This window comes from Lepidochelys kempii, chromosome 27, assembly GCF_965140285.1.
Source record: "Lepidochelys kempii isolate rLepKem1 chromosome 27, rLepKem1.hap1, whole genome shotgun sequence".
NCBI lineage: Eukaryota > Metazoa > Chordata > Testudines > Cheloniidae > Lepidochelys > Lepidochelys kempii.
In genome coordinates, this window is record NC_136406.1 from 12652699 (window position 1) to 12672874 (window position 20176).

A 20176-nucleotide genomic window follows, 5' to 3' on the forward strand; every position below is an offset into this window, starting at 1 on the left:
GGAATAATATATGTTTCTCTTCATTTGATTTTTTTTTTTTTTTTTGCTTTGAGAAAATGCAATTATAAAACTCCCTCTCTCCTCCCCCACCCCAAGAAAGAAAGAAAGATTAACAGAGACAGTAAGACAGCAATATCACCTGGATATACTGTCTTAGATATCTGACTTGGAAACAAGGCTGCTGTGGTCTTCGGTGACGGGGTCTTTTAGATATTGCCTTAAAAAAAAACTAGCCAAACCCTACTTGGTTTGTTGCCTGGGATATGTTTTATTTTTTACCCCTCCCGAGCAGAATTATCTTGCCATTTTGCCTGTCTTCAGGCGAGCCCAGTAATTTGGCGAAGTTTGCATTGAAGCCAGTTGGGTTTTGTTTTGCTCTCCGGGGTCATTATTATGTGGGTGGTTTCTTCAAAGAGGGCAGTCCACCACAGTCCTGTAGAATAAGGTTCTGGAAACTAGAAAACATAATAAGAATAAGAGCAACTACAGGGCTGCAACGTTATGATTACGTTTATTTTTAAAGTGAAAGTTCCAAATGAACGAGGATGCTGGGAGGGAATGAGGATGGGTGGGTTTCATTGCGTTCTGCAATGCTCCTGCAAATGTAACTCGTCTGTGGAGCTGTAAATCCCTAAATATCGTTTATTGTTTATTTCTGTCTTCCTTTTCCTCCGCTTGCTACCGTGCGGTGTGAAAACATCCTTGTATTTGAATAGCTTCTCCTCTGAACGAAATGGTTTCTTTGGTTTTAAGAAAATACTTCTTCGGTGAGGCACGTCATTTTGAATGTTCCTTTTCATTATTGCAGGACTTAAAAAAAAAAGACACATGGCTCCTGTTTTCTGATGCTTTTCAAATAACACAGTATCCGAGGTTTATGCATGGCAAGGGATATTGATTAAGGAAGGCACCAATGAGTTAACCATTAAAAATAGATGACAAGGCGACTTATATCACCCGGCTTGACTATTCCTGCATATTGTAGGGGCAAGAGTAAATGATAGCAACGGTGGAAATAGCAAACAAAAATTAATTTTCAAAAGATATTTTTGAAGGAGCTGTTACGTGTTGATACATAACAGGGGAAAATAAAAGCCAGCTGACGGGCTTTTCCTTTTAAGTCCATAAATGTTATAGAATCCGTGGTTACTGCTGTTCTTTAAAAATAAAAGGGGGGAAATGATTATTTCATTTCATTTAAATAACATAATTCCAGAATCTATGTCTGCTGATGTTTTTAAATGCTGTGTGAGAAACCACTTGTAGAACCCAGGAGATAAATGTCACTCCAAGTAAGTCTTTTTAATCACTTTACCCCGGGCACCCTCTAATGTCTGATTGTCTATGAAATCTAAATGTTTTCGCTAGACCATAGATAAGTTGCTAATTAAGGAATTCCTGTAGTTTAAACATCACCTAGCTGTTTATTTTTAAAAACGGAAGGTCTATTTCTCTTTATGTCTTTTCTGTTATAAATTGCTTTCCAGCCCATTTTATGCGGTCTGCTGCCATCTACCGTCCAATGCAAGAAAACTTCGGTTTGCTTAAATATTTCTCGGTGATTAATATCCCTTGAAACTGGTTAACAAATTCCATTTTCTACATTTTTGTTCGAGTAGTGGTTTATAAATGCATTGCACGTTTGTATATCTCCTGGAAATGGAACAAATGTGACCTCCCATTTGGTACAGGAACCTCAGACCAGATCCATTTTTATTCTGAGGCCTGCTACATTGCCGAGGATTTCAAGTTATATAAGTTCATTATCTATACGTTATCTATTATGTAGTACAAAACCAAAAGAGGAAAGAAAGCTGGTTATTTCTTGACAGCACACACAGCAAGTGAGCTTGTGAAATGAGAGCCATAATTAGATGAGGAGACAAGAAGGCAGGAGATTTGAGCTAATTATGAAGTCAATGAACTATTTATTTGTTTGTTCGCTTATTGTTTCGAATGATCATTTTGGAGTGGTCTGTAAAAGGTAGGTCTAGTGGTGTGCACTACACTGAGGTGATGGTTGGGGCAGGGAGCAGAGGGTGAGAGCCTAAGAGGAATCCCTTTTAAGATACAGTAGGCTTTGAACGGACAATGCAAGCCTGTTATTTTAAAAGCTCTCTCTCTCTCTCTCTTTCTCCCTCGTTTTCTCCTACTACCACACAGTTTCCTGGCAACTGTTTATGTCTAGACTAGGGACATTCCCCTATATGAAAGTGAGATGCCCAGAGACTATGTTAAAATAAATAAAAAGTTTCTCCTTTTGACTAATAACAGCCATGATTAACTTGTTCCATTCTGTAACTGCTCACACTCTGTAGCATTCTCCAAGCAACCTACATGCTTCATGCTTTGATTTCTCTTCCACCCGTTTCTGTTCCCCTATTTTTAGTTTCCCTAGCAAGATTTCTTTCCCCTTAACCCTCCCAGGGTTTCCTTTAGCGGAAATAAGGTAATATGGATACATTTTTTACTACCCCAAGGTCCTTCCCGCAACCCCTCCTCTCACTTTTTTTTTTTTGTTAATTATTAGCTGCACTGTTTAATGGAACAATGGTAGATTATTATTGCTTCTTTTCAAAGATCCCATTAACGAGGTTATTATGCACTGCACGGGAAGTCAGGTAAATTAAACTTAAATTGCTGGAAATTAAGTTTCAAATGGTTATGTGCGGATGGAGAGAGAATTATTTTTTAAACACCTTCAGGGGTCATTGTTTTAAATATGCCAACAATGTAGAAAAAAATCCTTATGCCGTTTTTCTAATAGGAATTTGAGTGAGGTTGTATATTACAAGAGCAATCTCCTCCTCTGTTAATAGCTTTATATGTCTAAATACAGTAACAAGGCTTTTCAAGTGTTGTCTTAGTGTTAGCTTGACTTTATGGCTGCAATAAGTCCCCTGATTGGGAAGGTCCTGCTGTGTTGTCACTTCAGAAGGCTTGAGAATCCCAACTCGACAGGAAAAAAAAGCGACCCGTTTTTTACTGGGACCAGCTCCTCTTAACTTTCCACAAAGTTCTTAACTAGCTTAGCTTTTATACAAGCAATTCTCTGTTCTGTTTGCATTTCAAAATATTTGTGCGCTGTTTGAATCCCCTCATTTATCTGCCTCTCTCTCTGCTTTGTGGAGTTGGCATTTGCTAGCAGAAGAGCAAAAATGGAGAAAAAAGCCCAGCCAGCACTCTCTGAGCCAGAGAGCTGCGAATGTACATGCTGTAAATAAATCCCTTTAATCTTTATTTATACCCTGCCAGTCGAGTTATGTCAATCAGTAGGGAAAGATGGATTCTCAGTGCTAAATGAAACATTTTATTCCTCCTTATGTTGTTTCTTGCAACTACACCGACTAGTGGTTTCTTTTCTTTTTAATAAAACCAAAGACTTCTTAAGTAAACGAGGCCCAGTTCTGAATGAAAATATGCAAAGAAAATACAGTGGAAGACACAGTGACCACACTGCAAGCTGTATCAGCAACCGATATGTTAAGGTCTCTATGTTCCACTCCCCATGCCTGGTTGCCTTTAGAAACATCCTTAGGCAAAATATTTTCCATAAGAAACCCCGCATAGATTTATCTTAAAAGTTTAGCAAGCAACTCAGGGTATAGCCCAAGCATCTTTCTAAACAAAATTAAGATACCTTTTGAAAAAAGCTATTCAGATGATATCAGAGACCAACTTGACACTAAACACACAATTCTAGCTAGTGATCGAATGCATTCTGAATACTCTGCCGCATGTTACAGATGGTAAACTTGCCATCTTGCAGGTCTGAGTATATGGATGATGGACACTTTAAGATCTATATATTTTTTTCCAAAATGGAACAAAAGCTTAATTCAGGTTTTATACCAAGTTTTCTTCTTTTATATTTCTACCACTAAAAGTCTATAAATATTAAGTGAAGCGCTATCTTCCTTTAGCAGGGCGCGGCATATTATTCCAGCCTAAATAACACCTCTAAATAATCAACAATAAGCAATTAGCGCGAGGCGAGTTTCAATTAGTGAATTTTATTTTTTTTCTTTCACAATAAAAATAAAAATTACTACAGACAAAAGGTAGGTAGCCTTAGCCACAAGCATGCTAAATTGAGCTGTGTTTCATAGAAACGCTACATCACCATGTGTGGGGGAAACAGTCTTTAAACATGCTTAGGGAAGAACATTTTCACAACTATCATCATTAAAAAGAAGTAAAGAAAACGTTCTCAGCGATTTTACTCACTCATTTAATTATCAGGAATTCATACTTCATAGCCCAGATTCCGCATGCTGTGCAAATCATCCCAGATGTTCCTGATTTTACTCTTACATACATTTTGCGTAACTTTCTAATCAAATGCCTGAGCGTTTGCCTCCTGCAAAGCAACTAACTTCATTGTGTTCAATGGAGGTTGTTTTTTTCTCCCCAATAGACAGTCAAGTTTCTCTTTTAATCTCATGTTCCCATGCCAATAAAACAGATCTGCGTAGGTTTGGGTCCATTCCATACACAAAGGAAAACTCTGTAAGAACAAATATAATAGATATCAGTCAGAAAGGAGGGGAGAAAAACTACTTCCTTTACATGTTATTTCCTTGAATTATAAAGATTACGCTGAGTCGAGTGCCCATTGCAGTGATGGCATGAAGTAGGCTTAGCTTTACAGCTGTAAACATGTTTAAAATAAATTAGCTCCTAATAAGATAACAGTTTCCTAAATACTTAACCCCCATCAGGGAGAATAGGCATTGGAAGTTCTGCAGTGATCATGTAATTATGTGTAATTCTAGACCAGGAGCATACACAAACGTGTATTCATACATACAGGTGTGTACCTTGTGTGGTGTATAAAATTCACTGCATATGATAGACAGGTAGATACATAGTGGGGTGTGTATGGGGATAGATAGATAGATAGATAGATTAGATAGAAGTTTAGAAATGCACCTTAAACCAATCAATTTTCAATTTTATTGTTGAGGAAGTTTCTGAAGGATATGACAATTTCCCACAGCTAAAATGCATAGCAAAATATTTAAATCCAACCAGATCTTCCGCGTACAGAAATCTGAAGAGGAGGTGACTAGCCATTGAGAAACACACCTACAGCTAATGAATAAAAGCAGAAACATGAGCCACCAGCCCAGACCAAACTCATTTCATTTGGTCTTTCGTCCCAGTTTGAGAAAAAAAAACCCCGGAATTTCGAGGTTATTCCTAAAGAGGTTTAAACTTTTTTTTAAAAAAAATAGGGACCTCGTAGTGGGGCCAGACACAAATGGAAAGGGTGATAAAATATGAAAGCAGGATCATCGCTCACCTTATAGGCAATAGACACGCCAAACAACAGCCTTTAAAAAAAAAAATCTTGATCAGTGACAATCAATAAAGACACTTCTTGACCGTAACCGAATGCTGCCTTTAACTGCAAAGGGTCGCACAAAGATTTGGTATTAACAATAAAACGCAAGAGGGCACAATTCGGTACATATATCTATATCTCTGTAAGTATTTAGTCCGGAATAAAGGTAATACTTCAATTCCCATCCATCTCATAGATTTGTAGCTCTTTCACAAAATAAATACGAAGCATAGAATTTGATGAGGCAGGCGAATGATACTTTAAAAGGAAGCCTCTTCTCTGTCAATCTATGATAATTAGATAACCATGAGAAATAAGTTACCAACATTGACTTCTCTTCTCTCCCCCCACCCCCGCCACCACAAACACACTTCCCATCCTAAACCCAGGCTAATTAAACAAATGAGACCTATTTACCCCACCCTCAATAACACCCCTCCCCCCAAAAAAACACCTAAAAGTTTTTTTTATGTAAAATAAAATATCCTAGCAATATTACCCGAATGGTCTGCAATCAATAACAGGCACCAGGGGTTAAACTTTTCAGAATAAAGGGATTTAACTTTTTTCTCTGTGTGTATATATCTTTATATCCATATCTATCGCTCTGTCTGTGTGTGTGTGTGTGTGTTTGGTCTATTTTTTAATTATTGTTTTAAAGACTCCAAACGTTTGGGGATTTATCTTTCTCAGATAATACGTATTTGGTTAAGGGGGTGAGTTTTGTTGTTTAAAAGCGAGGAAAAAGAGGGGCTGGGTGGTTTGTTCTGGGGGTCCCCAGTGCAATGCAAGCCCCTCATGGGTGCTATTTTGTAATCTCAGACTCTTGCTATTGGTCAGTCCATGATCAGATGGTTCTATTTCCTTGTGTCCCTCGCTGGCACCCAGCCATCCCCCTTCAGCTAAAACCCAATCTCCGATATACTACTAATAGCTAAACCACTTGGACTATAAAACACAACAAATCATAAAGCCAGGAAAGGACGGCTGCCTCCTCCCAATGAGTTCTTATTTTGTCAACTCTACCTTCCCGGTGAGCCTGGCTGCTGGGCAGGAGCCCTTCCTGGGACAAATCCCGTTATATGCCTCAGGATATGCGGATCCTTTAAGACACTACCCCGCTACCTATGGAGCCACTAGCGTCCAAGATAAGGGTTATCCCTCCTCTTCTTATTACCAGCAAGCTAACGGAGCTTACAGCCGGACCACAGCCTGTGACTATGGGTCAGCTGGTTTTTACAGAGAGAAGGACCCTGTCTGTGCCACCTCAAACCTAGATGACCAGGTTCAGTTTGCCCCAGATCAGCGGAAGACAGACTGCGCACAGAACAAAACTGTTTTCGGGGAAAGCGACGACCAGAAGTGCTCCACTCCCGTCTACCCCTGGATGCAGCGGATGAACTCTTGCAATAGTGAGTTACTCTTTTTTTTTAAATCTCTCTTTATTTATTTATTTCCTCCCCCCACCCCCCTTCCCCCTTTTCTTCTTTGCAAAAGAAACAGGAAAAGCTTAGTTGAGATCCAGCTTCCAGCCGGACGAGTCAGGCAAAGTACGAGACTCAAAGTTGTTTCTGACACAACCCCAAACTTTATGGCAGTCTTTTTCCTCTATCCCAGTTCTTTAGCCAGATCCTTTAAGAAGAAGAGAGAAAAAAAAACAACAAGTTTGTGCCATACTTAGAGAGGCACGTATCTTCTTTCTTTTTGCACGCTCTAATTCGTATGTCACTCAGTTACAATGATTTATCTATCTCTGTGTCTTCTACACATACAGAGAGATATCTATTCACAAAAAAAGGACAGGATGACTTCACACACCCCCACCCCCACACACCCACCCTTTCTGGAGTTAAATAATGTAAAAGTCTTTAAATATTTGAAAGGCGAGAACTACATTTTTAATGAAACTCACCCATAATGAAAAGTCTGCCTGGAGAGATTTTTTCTCTCTGTGATGTATAGCTGGTTTAAGTGCTATCTCTTCAATCAGAAAGAAAGAAAGAAAGAAAGAAAGAAAGAAAGAAAGAAAGAAAGAAAGAAAGAAAGAAAGAAAGAAAGAAAGAAAGAAAGAAAGAAAGAAGTCATAGTGCTTCCATGTTTACATTCATTATTTGTTGCCTTTTAAGTTCCAAATTGATGTCCATTAGTGCAGGGACATGAAGTGTTGTATCCCCTTTAATGCACAGAGTTTGTCTAGATCGATACACTTCATTATTGCTTAAATGCCCAGATCTATTACTGCTGCCGGTAGGGAGGAAAAATTGAAAGGTGTGGGGAGGAGGGGGGGCACCTTGAGATTTTACATAATGGAATAAGACAGATCTAGCAATCTCTTCAAAGCACGGTCCTGGACTATCTGGCAAGTTCTGCATTAACCCTCCTGCCCAGGTGCCCGTGGAACTTTCTTGCCTTTGAGCTAAGCAGCAGGAAGAAGCAGCAGGCATTGCAGAAACCCAAGACAAATTAGCAACTCTTTCCAAGGCGTAGCAAGTCAGGAGGTTTGCTAGAGGGCTGGCTTTGCCAAAGAAAGGAGTCTTGGGCACTTTGGCTAGATGATTTTTGGTTGGTAAAAGTATTTAGCGGGGAAGGCAAAGGAAGCAAAAGACCACACCACCCCTAAACACACACCCTTGATTAGAGTGCTAAGTGGCCGGCTCCCTGGCATTATTACGCACCTCTTAACTAGAATAAACCTTTGGGTATTTTCTCCCCCCTCCTTTCCTTGCCTAACAGGTTCATCTTTCGGGCCAAGTGGCAGGAGAGGCCGTCAAACCTACACCCGCTACCAAACCCTGGAACTGGAGAAGGAGTTCCACTTTAACCGCTACTTGACCAGGCGCCGCCGGATCGAAATCGCACACGCACTTTGCCTGACAGAACGCCAGATCAAAATCTGGTTCCAGAACCGGAGGATGAAATGGAAAAAGGAAAATAAACTGCTCAACTCCACGCAGCTGAGCGCGGAGGAGGAGGAGGAGAAAGCAACGGAGTGAAAGTATTATTTAAGAGAAAGAGAGAATATCCCAACAGTTGGAGGAGATAGAGGGTGGAGGGGGGGGGAAAGGGTTGGAGTGGAAGAGAAAATGCACCCCAAGTGGTGCACGCTTTGTAAAATAACCGAGACGGTTTGAAGGTGGCGAGCCACCACCATAAATTTGCACCGTTGGACTCGTGTTCCGTTAATCTGTCGTGTCAAAAAAAAACAAAACAAAAAAAACAAAAAACCAGGCTTCTAGTTGAGTTTTTTCCCCTTTCTATTCCTCCAAATATAATATAAAATAAAATAATAATAATAATTTGGAACTCTTACCTGTGTTTCTACCCTTGGTGTCACTGTTAGTAACCCGCTAACACTTGTATTTAATGGAGGTGCTGCAATATATGTCATTTTTGGTGTTAATTGTCTTAATTTTGTAAAATGTTTCATGCACGATCGACTTATAGATTCCCCCTTCCCCGGTTGCTTTTCTTTTGGTAAATTAATCAGACCCTGGGCTCTTTGTAATTAGTTTCATTTTTTAAAGAGAAAACCTACTGAAGGAACAAGCGCTACCTAAAAGGATGCAAAAGCAACAACAAGAAAAAATATATTTTATTAATTTTTGTACGTGTTGTGATTGTAGTTTGTCTTAGGTATGGCCATGGAATACTCTAATAAAAGCAAAGTATTCGGACTCATCCACACCCCTTTGGTATTATTATCGTTATTATTATTCCTGTCTATGAAAATATGCCATTCATGTGGAGCTGAGGGGTTGTTAGCAAAGCAGGCGCTGCTGCTGTCTGCGTGTGACACTCTCTTCTAATCAGCAAGGACAAGCACCCATGCAGGATACGGAAGTTACAGTTGAGAGATAAATCTGCTTTTCCCCCTTTTTGCCTAATCTTAAATGCAGGACCTTTCACCAGCGATATCTCCGAGCTGACATTCTGCTTTAAGATCGCTCTTGTTTATTGTTACAGTCAAAAGAGTTATGAGGAAAAGCTCTCCATATACATAATAAATCAAAGAAAGAGGCAAAAATATGCTCTCGTCTATCTACCAAAGATACATAACGTTTGTCTAGCATCTTTCAAACATCTGGTCCCTTATTTCACTTTCCGAAATCAGGGAGATGTGCATTGTAGACATGTACATGTGGTAGGTTTCAGACTTGTTTTGTTTTAAAATTATTTTTAGTTGCAACTTTTTTCACTCCACGACGATGGGAATTATTTAAGCAGGAAAAAACAAACAAACCCCGGTAAGCTAAGTACAGTTAGATTGTTTCATGTATATGTACACACACCCACACACACCTTTCAGATGGCTCTCTTTACAGTGTCATTGGACTCGGAGGCTGTGAAGCTGGGCGTTATGTCTCTTCTGCGCTAAAGAACTAAGAGGTGTCTTGTAGTTGCAATGAAGTAAACTTTTCTTTGATTTTTTTTTATTAAAAAAAGGAACCAAAAGAAGTCCTTTTCTTCTTGGGATCAGCAGATTTACAACAAAAACTTGCTCAGCTCAATGCTAATAAAATGTCTGAAGCTTCAGGAGAGAAAACATGCCTTTAAAAAGAACTACTCCTTTCCCCCCACCCACCCAAAAATACCTATGTATGGATGCATTCCCTCATGTCACAAGCTGTTTTAATGCCAGTCACTTTTAAAATCAATTCATGCAGAAGCTCCAAAGCTGTAGGACATTTACTATTATTGCCACTCTTTTCATTGCCTGTAATTATTATAATTATATGTCACTTTCAATATGGCGCATAATTTCCAAGGAGTTGCAGACAAGCACTTGAAATTCCTAAACTGCCTGGGGAAAAAATAGCAGCCTTGCACAAAGCAAAACCCTGGTCAAATTTCAGGTTTTCAGGGCTACCTAATATTTCTTGCAGGTTTGCCTATGGGGGAGGAAGGGGGGTAGAACAATGTTCTATTTAAAGGGAGTGTGTGTGCGGGGGGCTATTCATGATCAAGAATATCTTAAAAGCAACATTGTCAACCAGTTTCAACGGCTGATCTCCCTTCCCGTCTCTTTTTTCCACACATACAACCCCCCCCTCCAGAATTACAAGGTGTTACTGTGTATTTGATAATATGATGAGAAGGTGAAGAAAGCCAAACTTTCATTGTGCCAATGAAAATAAATAAATTAAATAAATAAAGCACACATGGTTTTCTTTCAGCAGGCTCCGGTTTTTCTCCATACACCCCCCCTCCCCAAGATATGCAAACACAGAACCTCCAGTTCCAAAGGTGACTTATCGTCCCCCTTCACACACACCCCCCCTCACCCACCAATGCCATTATTATAACAGAGTGGCGATCATTTAATGAAGATAACAACCCCCATGCAAAGAGCACACCACGAAAACAGATTCCCGGGATGAAAATGGGGTATTTGCGCATTTTTTTAAAAAAAGTATTAATATACGAAGAGTGCAAATTGCCAAAAAATGACTTTTTTTTTTTTAATGAAGGGTGGGTAGCCACCCTCCATGCCTGCTAAGTCACCGTGTCCCCAGTAGGTGGCGCAGTCCGCCAACATGGAGCCATCTCTCTCTCTCACGGATTTTTTTTTTCTTTTTTTTTTGAAGCCTTGCATTGACTTGGGCCTAACGATTCTCAGATCGTCATTATTTGTAACCATAGAGCATGAATTACCTCTTGAGGTCATCAGTGAGAATTTACGACTGGTCAACAAAAGCACGTGATTACCAAACGCACCCCCACCCCCCATATTTGGCCGCATACATAGCAAAAACGAAGTACAGTGCATTGCTATAATTCATTAATACATCATAAATCGTCAAGCACAGGGTTATAACGACCACGAGCCACAAATCAAGCCCTCCAAAATAACCCAAATGAGCTCTTACTTTGTAAACTCGTTCTCAGGGCGCTATCCAAATGGCCCCGACTATCAGTTGCTAAATTATGGGACCAGCAGTTCTATGAACGGTTCGTACAGAGATTCAAGCACCATGCATTCCAGCTCTTATGGCTACAACTACAATGGGATGGACCTTAGCATCAACCGCTCAGCCTCCTCTAGCCACTTTGGGGCTGGGGGAGAAAGCTCCCGCAGCTTCCCTTCGCCCGCTCAGGAGAGCAGGTTTAGGCAAGCGTCTAGCTGTTCCTTGTCCTCTCCCGAGTCCCTGCCCTGCTCCAACGGCGACAACCATGGAGGCAAACCCGCCCCGTCCCCCTCCGACCAGGCTACTTCTGCCAGCACCAACACAAATTTCACAGAAATAGACGAGACCAGCGCGTCTTCGGGAACCGAAGAGGGCACCCAAATAAACAGCAACATTATTCCCAGGGCACAGGCTGAGCCCGTCGCTACATCCACAGCAGCCACAGAAGGGCAGACACCACAGATATTCCCGTGGATGAGGAAGCTTCACATTAGCCATGGTACAGCTGCTTTTTTTATTTTCTCCCTCCCCCCCTTTTCTTTCCCCTCCCTTCTTCTTTTTTTCTTCCTTCCTTTCTTCCCCTGGCTTTATTTGAAGGCGCCTGCTAAGTAATCCAGCTATTTATCGCGTTTTATTTATTTATCTGATCGTTGATTTAAAACAGAAAACTGCCTTTGATGCTTGTTGGGGGGGGGTGATTTGTAACCCCTGCCGCTAAATGTGAGGTTATTTAATATATATATAGAGAGAGAAAAAAAAGGTAATTTAAAACTGCGGGGGTATTTGCGGATGGGGGAGGGAAAGTGGGGGGGAGGGTGAGGAAAAGGAAAGGAAAGAACTGATCATTAAAACAGGCTCTCTATGCACAGATGGGGCTCCCAATCCTTTATTTTTACGTTTGGTGTGTGTATTCTTGACAATCTGCTCATTACAAAATAAAAACCAGGAGTAGATCCATTGCACCGGGAACAGGGGTTTTTTTGTTTGTTTGTTTGTTTTGTTTTGTCTTTTTAAGGACAATATTTAACAGATCCAAGCACACAAACGTAGGAGGAATTATTAGGTTTTAGTCTGCGAGTTTAAATTGTGAATACTGAATTGTATATGCCGGAACTGGGCGATGGAGGGAGGGGGATCTTACACGTGGGGGAGGGGGTGTTATTTTGAAATTACCAAGTGAACGTTCGTGATTGTCCGGGGAAGGTTAATAATTTGCTTTTTTTTTTTTTTTTTAATAAAAATCAAACCAAACACCAATGTTGTCCGTATTATCCAGACATGACTGGACCAGACGGTAAAAGGGCAAGAACCGCCTATACTCGCTACCAGACCCTAGAATTGGAAAAGGAATTTCACTTCAATAGATATCTCACCCGCAGGAGGAGAATAGAAATCGCCCATGCTCTGTGCCTCTCCGAAAGGCAAATTAAAATCTGGTTCCAAAACAGAAGAATGAAGTGGAAGAAAGATAATAAACTGAAAAGCATGAGTGTAGCCTCCGCGGGCAGCGCCTTCCAGCCATAAATTATAGAAAAGGAATATCAAGGAAAGAAAGAAGAAGGCGAAGAAAGGGGGGGTGGGGAGGGAGAAACAGCTGCAGATTTTAGTTTCAGAGTACTGTACAGGAAGGCACCTTTTTTCGGCATGTTGTTGATATTTTAAACAACTCCTATGGTACTGTTATCCCAGGACTGCGTTCCTGCTGTGTTTTAATTTTATTTTTTAATTATTATTATTATTAATTTTTTTTAAAAAAAATTCCAGATGCTCCTCCACGCTCTTGATGTTCTTATAAATGTTTGTGACAGTGCTCTCTTGATGCTTTCTGGAAAGCTAGCATGTTTCATGTGAGCCCTTTAAATGTTATAACTTATTTATAAATTGATAACAGACACGGTGGTTTGTTTGGGGTTTGGGTTTTGTTTTTTTGTATCTGAGTTTACAGCTATTGGGCGGGAGGGGGGAATTTATTCTCTGCCTAAGCTAAAGTCGGGATTCCTGCGCTAAAATAGCAGGGGGGGGGGGAATCAAAAAACTGTAAAGAAAAAAATAAAAAGCAAAAAAGCTCTTGTATCTTTTTGTCTTAAAAATTGTCGAATCTGTGGTTTAGTTCAAATGTAAGGCCATGCTTTCTAGTCCCAGGCTAATTCTGAGACGTGTTCTTAGACGTGGGTAAGCTTCACTATTAAAAAAAATGTATAAAATTGGACCAACCATAAAGTGTTCCAATGTCTGTAAATACTAGGAATATTTCTGATGTGATTAATAGACAGTTGGTAGTGGGCAGAGTGAATGCAGTGTTATGTGTAAAATGGCATCTGTCATGTCTAGCTGCCTGTTAGTATTTTGCCAATAAGCTTTTTGTATTTGTTTTGTAGCTTTAATTCAAGTCAAATAAACATTTCTCCTATTCACAAAGGCTCCCATTCGTATTTTCTACACAACGCTTGAGTCTTAACGCTGAGAGTTCGCAGTGCATTCTAAACACGACTGGCATTGCTGTGTTAGGAGCATTTGAGAAACACTACGCACTCTTCGCTCTCCTGCATAGCACTTTGGAAACTCTCAGAAGCCAAAAAATGCAAAGTTCACATAATAGAATCTCATTGCTGAGGAGGAAAGCAAATGCTTTCTACAGAGGAAATGCAACCTGTCAAGTTTCCAAACTTTGTTTTGTCAAAAAATAAAAATAAAAAAATACCAAATATCAAATAACGCAGGCTGTTTTAAAGTAGCTTAAGTTACAATAACAAGATATAAATGTTTTGCAAAATATATTTATGTGCATTTGAGGAACGGGCCTATATTACTTTTTGAAAAATAAAGAGATAGATCTATCTATCTATCTATCTATCTATCTATCTATCTATCTATCTATCTATCTATCTATCTATCTATCTATCTATTCATGCGCTCGCTAATCTATAAACACCCCTCCACCCCTCACCCTCAATCTCATGAGCATACTGTTTTTATATCCTACTTTCTGGCTCAACATGTAAATAACAGTTCTGTAACTACTGATAGTCACTACAAAGCTTCCTTTTCGCTGCAAATAATTTAACATAATCAAAGGTGGTAAATGTTTCTGTTTTGCTATCCAGGGTTTCTTACAAGGCACAAGATACTTCAGTTAAAGTCTCTCTGTTGGCAAAATGCGACTGACATATTTATAATATAGTTCAGATTTTTGCTCGTATTAAGTAAAGTTGGATCTTATAAACTTACCAAACTTAATCTCCCACTGTTTAGGTACTTCTTAAGTGATTTTGAGAAGAATGTGAGGTGGACTGTCAGATCCAAAACCATTTGCTCGCCTTCCCTTGATATATAGCTCTCTCTATATATATTTTTACCAATAGCAAACTATACCAAAAGTAGGTATGACATTTAGATGTCAAATGGATAGGGTTTTATCTAGAAGTTAGATCGTAAAAATCGCCCAGACCTCAGACAGATACCCCTCACTGGCTCTCAAAAGTCACGTGAGGTCCATAAAGTTAGTTTTATGGTTTTGGGGAGTTGACAATGTACAATATATTTCACATTCTCTAGAATGTTAAGTGACACTTTAACTGCTTGGTTTGGCTTGTAAGGGGCAGAAATGGGTGAGCACTTTTCCAGATGAGATAAACCCTTGCAATTGCTGGTATCATAACTTTCCTGGTCCAGTGTTCAGTCCAGAGGACCAATAGTTTGGGCTCCTGAAAGTAAGTCCTTCTGAAATATTATCTGATTAAACTATTTTAAGGGTTATATTGCTAAAGATTGAGCGGGATGAAGGAGGAGGATATCTCTCTCTCTCTCTCTTTCTCTCTCTCTCTCTTTCTCTCTCTCTCTCCAAAGCTTTATTTCTCACTCTGAAAAGTCCAAATTCTTACACTCCCTAGATTTGACGTTTCATTAGGTCTCAGGAAAGCTCTGAGGCCCATATGCAAGCAACGTAAACTTTGTGGAACGAGGGGAAATAGAATTCCTTAAAGATTAATTACGATTGCATTGCAAAAGCCATCCAATCTTTGCCTAGGGGCATATGTACTTCAGACAAACTTTGTTTTATTCTTAGCCACGTCAATAGAGAGTCAGTTATTGGAGGTTGCGTTGGTGAGTTTTATACTGATCACAGTCACTAGCAAATATGGGCCAAGCTTTGGCATTTCAAGGCTCCTGTTGTACGTTTACATTCTTGGTTTCATTCACACCCTTTAAGAATTTTAGTTCTTTTTTCACCCTGAGTTGCAAGGAAAATTTTTAGCCTTTTTCTTGGCCTGGGTATAGACCAAAATATTCGTTCTAGGCGTTTTTTCTTTCTGTAGACAGTATCCTAATAGTTCCCTGGTTTGTTTGTACAATATGTGGACACTGGATTACTGTCCTTATGTCTTTCTTCAGTATGCCTTTAAGTGACTACAAAAATAATACAAATCAAAAAATCAAGCATGCTGCTGTTTGCATAAAGGGGGTGGATTCGATTAACTTTAAACCCTATATGTGTCAAGTATATGTATTCCTAAGGTATTGTTTCTGCTTTTATAAAGAAGGGACAGTTCTAAAAAAACCCACCCTCATTAAAACAGCTTTTTCTTTGAGAAAATAAGCAAGTTATCAGAGAAGGGTGAAAAAGAGATGCACTGAGTATTTACCAGGGCTGGGACATCAGCTAGCGGTGGCAAAGTCCTGGTGAGGTGTCTATTTTCCTTTACGTTTGTAAGGCTAGAGCCCAAAACGCCTGTCACAAAGTCGCGTTCAGGAATCTTAACATGAAACACTCTGTTCAATTGCATCGAGCCTCGCTAAATTTAGACTGAAAAGATTTTTAACTAAGGGGTTTTCCCACCCCAATCAGAATGATTTTTTTTTTTTACCAGCACAAACAAATCCTCTGAGAGCTGAGGGCTGCTTTTTTAATTATTTTTTTGAACTCTAGGGATTTACATTTACACTGGGGGAAAAGATTCTATATTTGCCCGCTCACATCTGTAATTCTGTTCCTGTATCTTTAAAAAGCTTAAAAGAAAATATACTGAGAAGAGGGATTTTTTCCCCTTGGATCCCAGAATGCTGCAGCAGCCACTAAACGTTCCATTTCCCCTCTTAAGCCGTTTTTTTTTTTTGTTTTTTTTTTTAATGGTAGAGCAACATTTGGTGGACACATGTCCGTCTCTTTCACACAGAGCAAAAGAACGCCACCATTTTGCGCAGTTTGGGATAGTTTTTCCTTCCTTGGGCTGTTTTTCCTGTCCTGGTCCATGTGTCTGATGTTATCTTTATTGGCACAATGTCAACTTCTAGATTCTATCTGACCCAATTGACTGACTATCCTAGAACTCCTGACTAATATTCTGATACAAAATCAAAATTCTGGCAAGGGAGACTTGGGTGATTGGGGGTGGGAGAGTGATAGGTAGTTGAGTCACTTTAATTTTAACATCCTAATCTGATTATCTAACCGAGTCTATGCTTCTTTATAAGTTCATAATAAAGACATTTGCTGGCTTCTAGACACTTGAATGGAATTGGTCTAAAGTGTGAAGTTTGCAACCAACACACCACAAATTACAGAAATCTTGCCTACACAGCAAGATAAATATTTACTGAAGGTAAATAGGGTGTAGGTATGATGGGGTGGTACCAAATTACAGACCTGAACATTCTTTAGCCATCTGGTTTCTACTGATGTTAAGAAATAATGTTGACTGATGCAATTGTTACCAGCAAGCTAGGTGCGTATTGTCATTCACCTACGGTAGTACCTGAATGACAATGTAACTGCAAGGAAATATATATTTGACAATGACAATGTAACTGCAGGGGAATATATATATCTCCAAAATTTTTATTCTATCTATCTATCTATCTATCTATCTATCTATCTATCTATCTATCTATCTATCTATCTATCTATCTATCTATCTATCTATCTACATTTGGATTAATGTCATATTCCCATATCCTGATTCAAAAGGCAAAAAGGTTACACATTAGGGTTTCAGTATTTGTATATTATCCCAGTCAAACTTTCCTTTAAAATCAGGTCTAATGACCCAAAGCATATAATATATCAACTTAAACTACCACCATTTTTAATTACATGGAATATGCAACGTGTTAATGGGATGGAAAGAACAATCAAAGAGAGATAGGATACATAGAAAGTCCATCTTCACTTAGAAATGCAGACTGAGCCCCAGGTCGGTTTATTCTTTCTGCATAATCTTCCATATCATTACACTGATATTAAGAAGTTTATTTAGCACAGGTTAAAGCAGAATGGAAACAATGCTTGTATGATTTCCATTTTTATCCCAGTCAGTCTTTGCTACAGTAGCAGGTAACCCCATTTATCTCAGGAACCTCAACCTTTTACAAAAGTTTGTAGTAGGTATGGGACTGGGCCTTATTACATCACCTAAGCATGTTTGAGAAATTATATTCCTGTCATATTAAAATCATGTCCCCTTCTTCTGCACTTTAAAAATTCCTGCTTTCTACCTATATTGCTTTCTCTGTCTCTTACAGGCTGGGTTTATTTGTGTAGTTCTAGTCTCCCCAGCTTCCTGTGTGGCTAATGTGTACAACTGGCTACGACTTTATAGCAAGGAAGGATTCACAGGCTCAGAATCTCCCCCCCCGCCCCCCCAGCGGCCCTGCGTCCTTAAAAAAACCACCTCCCTTTGCTGGTGAACTGAGGAAGTATAAGGAGAGGAAACAGGAAAACAGAGCTCTGACCGTTCAGATTGGCGAGGGTTTCCATTGCATTTTTCATCCTTTCCCTCCCTTTAATGGTATGCATCAGACAGTGGAACAATTAGTTCTTCAGCAGCTGTAAAAGATAGAATAAATATGAGATATTTTAATACTCTGTGTGTGTGTGTGTGTGTGTGTATTTCTCATGGAAATGACAACTGATTTGAAAACAAAACAGCCCATTTATTTTTTTTAAACTTCCCTTGAGGTTCTTTCTTTCTATCTATCTATCTATCTATCTATCTATCTATCTATCTATCTATCTATCTATCTATCTATCTATCTATCTATCTATCTATCTATCTATCTAGAATCTGGTTTAAAAAACTATATATGGAGGTAGTATGCTTGCCAGGAAATAAATATTTGTCTGTTTCACCAACAACATACAGGATCAGACCCACAACCCACTGATTCAGTGAATCCAGTTGGGCCTATAAGGAGCCCAGTAATTTACCACATCCACTGGAAATGCTAACCTAAAAATGGGCAGGTGGGCCTACATTTTGTTTTTTTGATGGGCAGCTTTAGAATTTCTTTCCACTCATGAAGGATCTCAACTTAATTGGGTAAACAAAGTAAAAGTGTTTCCTGCTCTTGAAATAAAACTGTTCCTCATATATGGGAGACTAGTGGAGGATCCAGTACATGATAATATATCTGTACCAGTGTCCCTCTTCTGAGAGGGCAATGTTGAACATCTATATTAATTAACATAGCCGTCCCCCCTATGCATACCCTCTCAAAAGTGACTTTTTGGACATAGAGGGGATGTTCAGAATTCTATGCTTCTACATTCTCTGTATAAACAACATAGACAGTCAGACAACCCTTATCTCAGAAAGTATCTGCTCTATCCACTCAGCAGATCAATCAGCTATTTAAAAGAGACATGTCAAAGAAAAAATAGACAATAAAGTGAAAATTCAATATTAAAATATCCTGCTAACCTTCTGGCTTTGGTTAAGCAATAAGCAGAAGACCCTGGTAGAAACAGCACTCATTAGATGTACAGATAGATATAGCAATAGAAACCGTTCAGACAAAAGGCAATTCAATATCACTGTGTCCTTTCCAGACTACCTAGAGTATCATGGCATAGGAGGCTTGATTGCTTTAAAACAACAACAACAACCAAGCAAATTCTAAACTAAAAGTTCGGTATGGCTTTTTAGCATTTTCCTGTGGACGTTTTTTATTTGGATGTAAAACGAAAATAATAGGGATGAAACCATTTTATTTCACCCCTTGTTTAAAAAAGCCAACAAACTTAGAAACCAAACAAAACTTACCCAAGGTAACCTAGTTACAGATGTGTATGAGGTCTTATTTTATTCAACAAAAAGTGATTAAAATCTGTTAAAGGGTTTAATTAAGAGAATTAAATGAAAAGGAAGGGGGCACAAATGAGTTGGAAAAAAGCAAAGCTATTCTAAACGATTAAATCGCCATTTTAACAGTATAATGGGGTTTGCATACTGAAAAGAGAAATCAGAGCTCATATCTCATCAATAATTCATAGGAACCCGGGATCATTCTGAGGTCAGCAGACTAGCTTCCATCTAGGAGCGCTAAGACACCCTATCAAAATACAATAGTTATATCTCCCACGTACACTGGGGTCTGCAGGTCACAGGTTTAAGAACAACCTAAACTGCTTTTCTGAAAGAAAAATAAAAGCCCGAGAAGAACTCGCGAATCAAATTTATTGGTTGTTAATACCAAAAAGGTTTTGAAAAGAGCCATCAAATTGGAGATGGTCATATTGCTCCCATCTAGCAAGAGCAACAGTAACAAATGTGACAAATGCATTTTTTGGCAAGCCAACGGGTCATTTTGCAACACACGACCCCAAATTCTCCCTCTCTTTATTAAAAAAAAGAGAAGGTTGGAATAATATTGTTTTCTATCTATCTGGGCAAAGATAATCTGGAAGGGAGAGGGATGAGTAGCTGTAATTTACTGATTCTTTTTTTTGAAAAAAAAAAGATTTTCTGTTTGTTTGTAATAGTCTTGCGAATCATCCCAACCTACGCACAAATAACCCTATATCTGAGGGTTTCACATCACTGTTTGACAGGAAACCAACCCCCTTTCGTGAAAGCACTCTCCAGAAAATGCAACAATAGAATTTCAATTGCAGAAAAATTTCTCGTGTCCTCCCCCCATTTAAAAA

At 39.2% G+C, this 20176-nt stretch overlaps 3 protein-coding genes and 1 long non-coding RNA gene across 7 annotated transcripts in view; 3 read left to right on the forward strand and 1 right to left on the reverse strand.

Annotated features, from left to right (window-relative positions):
• Positions 1-20176, forward strand: part of HOXB3 (homeobox B3) — a 58976-nt gene that overhangs the window by 94 nt on the left and 38706 nt on the right. Inside the window, exon 1 of one of the 4 annotated variants that reach the window (XM_078850759.1) lies at positions 14842-14963. The exons of the other annotated variants lie outside the window; for them this stretch is intronic. The gene's annotated coding sequence lies outside the window, so the exon portion shown is untranslated. Of the gene's footprint in view, positions 1-14841; positions 14964-20176 lie in introns of those variants that run through there. 4 annotated transcript variants of the gene reach the window in all.
• On the forward strand, positions 6-9396 carry HOXB6 (homeobox B6). Its single transcript, XM_073325534.2, has 2 exons — positions 6-6759; positions 8081-9396. The coding sequence occupies exons 1-2, from the start codon at positions 6348-6350 to the stop codon at positions 8338-8340; spliced, it is 672 nt and encodes a 223-aa protein (XP_073181635.1). The 5' UTR covers positions 6-6347; the 3' UTR covers positions 8341-9396.
• LOC140903765 (uncharacterized) lies at positions 3998-14619 on the reverse strand. The gene is made up of 2 exons (XR_012156336.1): positions 14482-14619; positions 3998-4507 (listed from the first exon to the last, which is right to left on the reverse strand). It is a non-coding gene; the product is annotated as an uncharacterized LOC140903765 (long non-coding RNA).
• Positions 10242-12869, forward strand: HOXB5 (homeobox B5). Its single transcript, XM_073325533.1, has 2 exons — positions 10242-11752; positions 12530-12869. Exons 1-2 carry the CDS (start codon positions 11203-11205, stop codon positions 12775-12777), a joined length of 798 nt encoding a protein of 265 aa, XP_073181634.1. The 5' UTR covers positions 10242-11202; the 3' UTR covers positions 12778-12869.